Source organism: Cucurbita pepo, chromosome LG15 (assembly GCF_002806865.2).
Source record: "Cucurbita pepo subsp. pepo cultivar mu-cu-16 chromosome LG15, ASM280686v2, whole genome shotgun sequence".
Classification (NCBI taxonomy): Eukaryota; Viridiplantae; Streptophyta; class Magnoliopsida; order Cucurbitales; family Cucurbitaceae; genus Cucurbita; species Cucurbita pepo.
In genome coordinates, this window is record NC_036652.1 from 4,675,640 (window position 1) to 4,681,983 (window position 6,344).

The 6,344-nt window shown below is 35.3% G+C and overlaps 1 protein-coding gene across 1 annotated transcript; it reads left to right on the forward strand.

Annotated features, from left to right (window-relative positions):
• Positions 1 to 203: 203 nt before the first annotated feature.
• LOC111776392 (beta-amyrin 11-oxidase-like) lies at positions 204 to 3,875 on the forward strand. Its single transcript, XM_023655830.1, has 9 exons — positions 204 to 300; positions 367 to 442; positions 848 to 923; positions 1,002 to 1,268; positions 1,335 to 1,424; positions 3,228 to 3,306; positions 3,388 to 3,494; positions 3,571 to 3,692; positions 3,782 to 3,875. The coding sequence occupies exons 1-9, from the start codon at positions 204 to 206 to the stop codon at positions 3,873 to 3,875; spliced, it is 1,008 nt and encodes a 335-aa protein (XP_023511598.1).
• The last annotated feature ends 2,469 nt before the right edge of the window (positions 3,876 to 6,344 follow it).

A 6,344-nucleotide genomic window follows, 5' to 3' on the forward strand; every position in this document is an offset into this window, starting at 1 on the left:
CATTCTTGCATAGGAACGGAAGAGTCGGGATGTATAAAAGTCATCTCTATGGAAAACCAACAATCATTGTAACAGATCCAGAGATATGTTGACGCATATACTTAGATGATGAAATCTTCAAACCAAATTATCCAAAGTCGGTGAAGATATTAGAAGTAAATGGTTTTTTCACAAGGGCTGATCACAAATCTGCATATAGAATCATGGCAGCTCCCATGAATGGCTATGAGGTATTGTCTCATTATGTGGACTTCATTGATCAAGTAATGGCAAAAGGCTTGGAGGAATGGNGAGGCCAAGGTTAGTTCATTCTTTCAAAAATCACTTTTAGTTCCTTTTGTAATTGTTTTGAGTTATGTTTTACAGGAAGAGCAAGAGTCGATTCTAAAGCAAAGACCATCCACTCAANGTGCCTGGACTCGTTTATCATCGGGCACTTAAGGTACTATTATTAGTGTGATAAGAGTTCATAGGTTCGTGCATTTATTTGATTCATAACCCTTCTGGTTCATTTTCTCATTTATTTGATTATCTTTCGTTTATTTGGTTCATAATCTTTTTGGTTCATTTTCTCATTTATTTGATAATCTCTTGTTTATTTGGTTCATAACCCTTTTGGTTCGTCTTCCAGTGTGACATTAATGTTTCTAATGCCTATATAAATAGTTGTCTAGAATGGTGACCTTTCGGAATAATTTTTTCAAGAGACTTTGTAGTGTGAGTATGAGATATATACTTAGTAAATACTTTGATTATTGAGATTGGTTGTTACCTGTGTATTTAGGAAAATTTCTTCTCTCCAAACTACGTAAATCTTTGTGTTTCTTCATTTAATTTTTGTTTGTAGGTGTGTGAATGCGATCGATCTTATTTCCACTTCCTTCCAACTGTTAGTTCATCTTGAATACTTATTCTTTTTCCCGGTGCATTATTAATTTAATTATGCTAATGGATGTGATTGGAAGATATTAAACATTATTTTGTACGCAACCAATTGGCAGGCAAGAAAAAAGATTGAAAATGTTCTAGAATGTGTGATAGAGGAGAAAAGAAGAGCCCTAGAAAAGAAGGAAACAAGAGAAGTGCATAGCCAAATGGACAAATTGATTATGGCAAGGGATGAGAATGGGATGAAATTATACGATAACAATGCCATTATAGACTTGCTTCTTGGATTGCTACATGGTGGCCATCATACCCCAGCTTATGCTGCTATGTGGGCTCTCGTACACATCTCTGAGAACCCTCATATCTTCTACGAGGCCAAGGTTAGTTCATTCTTTCAAAAATCACTTTTAGTTCCTTTTGTAATTGTTTTGAGTTATGTTTTACAGGAAGAGCAAGAGTCGATTCTAAAGCAAAGACCATCCACTCAAAAGGGATTAACTTTTCAAGAAATCAAGCAGATGAAATATCTTATGAAGGTATGTCATTTTTTTTTTATAAATTTCCTTAGAAATCAAGCGAGTAAAAACAAAACATGCTAAAAGAACTTGAGTTAGTTTTGAAGGACATTTTTAATTTCGTAAATCGTTCAAGACAACTAAGGTATCGTGACTAGGTTGCACAAAAATGCAAAAGGGTTTACCTCCTACTAAAAAATTCTTCTACCAGGTACAAAGTAGGTTAATGAACACAGTTTAACAAGAACTTAGAGTCAGCCATCTCATTCCATGTAATGCTCCATACTCAAAATTTGGAATTCTAATTCGATACCTGTGTGCCTTGACGTTTTCCTGCATCTCCTGCAACATGGTCATATTACTTTTCACTTCTAAGAGTGAAAGCTATCCCAACAGACCAACACAGGTCCTTTCGTCATGTTTTATTCTCACTCATGAATTTAAAAAAAAATCACGAGGGTCCACTTCTAAGAGTGAAAGCTATCCCAACAGACCACAGGTACTTTCGTCATGTTTTATTCTCACTCATATGAATTTAAAAAAAAATCACGAGGGTCCACCCAACATATAATTACTTCAATAATTCATGCTTAAATTTGAAGTTTCTATGATGAAGTCACCCAAAATGAAAGAGCACTTTGTTAGTATGAGTATTTACTTTAAATTCTTTTAAATTTTTCTTAGTCATTCTATCCTTAGCATCACTCTCATGCAAATGTTGTATTGGTTCATTTATGCATCCTTATCTTATTTGAGTGNCGATAACAATGCCATTATAGACTTGCTTCTTGGATTGCTACATGGTGGCCATCATACCCCAGCTTATGCTGCTATGTGGGCTCTCGTACACATCTCTGAGAACCCTCATATCTTCTACGAGGCCAAGGTTAGTTCATTCTTTCAAAAATCACTTTTAGTTCCTTTTGTAATTGTTTTGAGTTATGTTTTACAGGAAGAGCAAGAGTCGATTCTAAAGCAAAGACCATCCACTCAAAAGGGATTAACTTTTCAAGAAATCAAGCAGATGAAATATCTTATGAAGGTATGTCATTTTTTTTTTATAAATTTCCTTAGAAATCAAGCGAGTAAAAACAAAACATGCTAAAAGAACTTGAGTTAGTTTTGAAGGACATTTTTAATTTCGTAAATCGTTCAAGACAACTAAGGTATCGTGACTAGGTTGCACAAAAATGCAAAAGGGTTTACCTCCTACTAAAAAATTCTTCTACCAGGTACAAAGTAGGTTAATGAACACAGTTTAACAAGAACTTAGAGTCAGCCATCTCATTCCATGTAATGCTCCATACTCAAAATTTGGAATTCTAATTCGATACCTGTGTGCCTTGACGTTTTCCTGCATCTCCTGCAACATGGTCATATTACTTTTCACTTCTAAGAGTGAAAGCTATCCCAACAGACCAACACAGGTCCTTTCGTCATGTTTTATTCTCACTCATGAATTTAAAAAAAAATCACGAGGGTCCACTTCTAAGAGTGAAAGCTATCCCAACAGACCACAGGTACTTTCGTCATGTTTTATTCTCACTCATATGAATTTAAAAAAAAATCACGAGGGTCCACCCAACATATAATTACTTCAATAATTCATGCTTAAATTTGAAGTTTCTATGATGAAGTCACCCAAAATGAAAGAGCACTTTGTTAGTATGAGTATTTACTTTAAATTCTTTTAAATTTTTCTTAGTCATTCTATCCTTAGCATCACTCTCATGCAAATGTTGTATTGGTTCATTTATGCATCCTTATCTTATTTGAGTGTCACATTCCATCCAAGTTTCGGTGATTTATTTTTTATTGTTTCAGTTTATTAACGAACTGTTGAGAAGAAATACCATTGCCGTCGCAAGTTTCCGCAAAGCAAAAACAGATATAAACATCAATGGTGAATTGTTGTATTATATTGTCAAATATATAACCACATGACCTTTATAATTCCTTTGTTGATCTTTTCGTATTTGTTTAGACTACACCATACCAAAGGGATGGAACGTACTAATTTGGACAAGAGCTATTCATATGGACCCTCACTTATATTCAAATCCACAAGAGTTTGATCCTTCGAGATGGGAGGTATGATTCATGATCCCAATCAATTCATTAACATGTTTATCATAAAGATATTAATATGTGTGGTGTTCATAAGCAGAATCATTCACCAAAGCCAGGAACATTCATCCCTTTTGGAATCGGAACTAGGTTTTGTCCTGGAAGTGAACTTACCAAGCTTGAGATTACAATTTTACTTCATCATTTTATCCTCAATTACAAGTAAATTCCCATCCAAATCTATTTTTTTTACTGTTTAATCAAGATAAAAATGCATAAGTGATGGAATTGTTTTGTTTGTGTTGTTGTAGAATGGAACGTGTCAATCCAAAATGCTACATCAGTCACTTGCCTGCTCCCAAGCTCGTAGACAATTGCCTTTGCACAATTACCAAGCTCCCATAGTCAGAGATGGTTCTAGTGTTTGGAAATAACAAAAAGTGATTCCCAATGAATTTATGTTGTCTCCTTATTATAATTCCCTCTCTTGGAAGAGTTGCATACCATTTATTCCAATAATTCTCACATAAATGGTAAGAATTTGTATTAGGATATGTAGTAAAACATTAATGTCACAACTCTTATTCGGGTAAGACGTGACTGATAGACTATACAATGCAACATGGGTGTATGGGCAAACAATAGAAAAACCTCCATAAAATTTCGCGCGATTTTAAACCATTGAACAACGTTTTCAAAATCAATTTAATAACATATACGGGTACAAATGTTCAGTTTGTTCATGAAAGAGAGAACGAGATTGAGATACGAAAGAAGTATACGATATGACATACTACAAAAATGTGTGGACAAGACAAATGCCCCTGGTCGACACCCCTCTGTGGCTACTAAGCTCCAAAACACCCATTCACTTCAACCAGCAGCATCATGCACCTGAAAAAGAGAAGGTAGAAAGAGTTGAGAATATAAATTGTACCTAATAAGCGACCTACTTATTGGCTCTCATCGCATTCTTGACCTAGCAGGTACTCACAGACTGTACTCGAATTAGATCAATAAACACACCAACTAGTCTTGAAAGTATACATCTTCTCTAGTTTAAATTACACAATTACTACACCATTATTTCACCATCTAGGTTGTAACACTCCGAGCCCCGACGAGAAACTTAAAACCAAATTTTTTCCCTTAAAGTCGAACTTTCGGGATCTTATTGAGGGTCTTAGAGACCGAATTTTGAGATAAGGTAGAAGAGAAAAATGCTTATAAATACTTCACTAACTCAAAGAAAAATAATGAAAAATTAGAAAAATGGTCAAGTCAACTCGAGAGGGGCAATTTGGTCGAAAATAGTGGAAGAAGGTTCCAAAGAGAGAAGGAGAAGTAACCGCCACAAGGAGTCAGACTCCGGTCGAGATTTCTTCACAAATCCTTCACAGAACCTATAGGAAGCATTCTGGACTTTTGAATCGTCCAAAATCGTCAAGGAACAAAGAAAATTGGTAAGTAGGTTCTTGAACTTTTGCTTTCGAATTTTCTTCAGATTTGTGAGAAATAGGAGGTGTTAGATTCTAAAATTTGAGTATGTTAATCTAGAGAGGATTTCACTCATAATCCATGAAGGAAGCCTTGATCGATTCTGATTGAAAATAGGAGTTCCGATTTCCAGGAGGTAGGTATTGATGTTTCTTGTCAACTTTAGACTAGCTTAATTATCTCTATAGTTAGAAATAAATTACAAAAAAAAGAAAAACTACTTGTAGATGAATATAAACTCTATAAATCTGGTAAAGGAATCGTGTTCATCCAAGTTATGTAGAAAGAAATTTGAAAATGCAAAGAAAATAGAAAATAATCGATTTTCCGAAAAATCAGTAAGCTGAGATGTAACACCCGAGCAACAACAATGAGAAACCTAAAACTTAACTTTTTCGCTTCAGTTGAAGTTACAAGATTTTGTCGAGGATCTTAGAGACCGAATTTTGAGATGAGATAGAAAGAAAAATGCTTATAAATATCTTAGGAACTCAAGAAAATTATAAAAAGAAAAAAGGGTGGAAAAATTAGAAAAATGGTCAAAGTCAACTCTAGAGGGGTAATTTGGTCATTCTACCATCTTCTTCGTTAAGGACGTGAAGGGGAGGTTAGTAAAAGATAAATAAAATAAAAGAAAACAAAAAAGAAAGAAAAGAAAGGAAGGAGAGGAAAAGAAAAGAAAAGCAAAATAGATAGGGAAAGAAGGTTGTAGAGAGAAGGAGAAGTAACCGACACTTCCGATCCGGCCATGAGGAGTCTGATTCCAGCCGAGATTTCTTCACAAATCCACCACATAGAATTCTGGATCCTTGCATCGTCCAAAACCGTCAAGGACGGAAGAAATTCCGTAGGTAAGTTTTTGACCTTTTGCTTTTGGATTTTCCTTAGATCTGTGAGAAATATGAGGATTTAGACTCTGAAATTTGAGTACTTAATCTAGAGAGGATATCACTCATAATCCGTGAAAGAAGTCTTGATCGATTCAGATCAGAAATATGAGTTTCGGAACTCGCCAAAGAATGTAGGTATTAATGTTTCTCGATAACTTTAGACTAAGTTAATTATCACTGTGATTAATCACAAGAAAAATACCTACTTGTTGATGGATGTAAACTCTACAAATCTTGTCGTGTTAATGCTAGTGATGTAGAAAGATATACGAAAATACAAAGAAAATAGAAAATTATCGGTTTTTTGGAAAATCTCAGGATCGAGGGACACGTGTCAGGCGTGTTATGCGCGGAGGAAAATAATGGAAATTCATGCGTTGGGTAGGATTTGAAGGTCGGCGCCCGCTACCAGACCCGTGAACTCCCGTCTCCGCGTTCGCCACGCGTCAGCGTGGGAAAAATCATAGGAATCAGCGCGCGTCCAGAT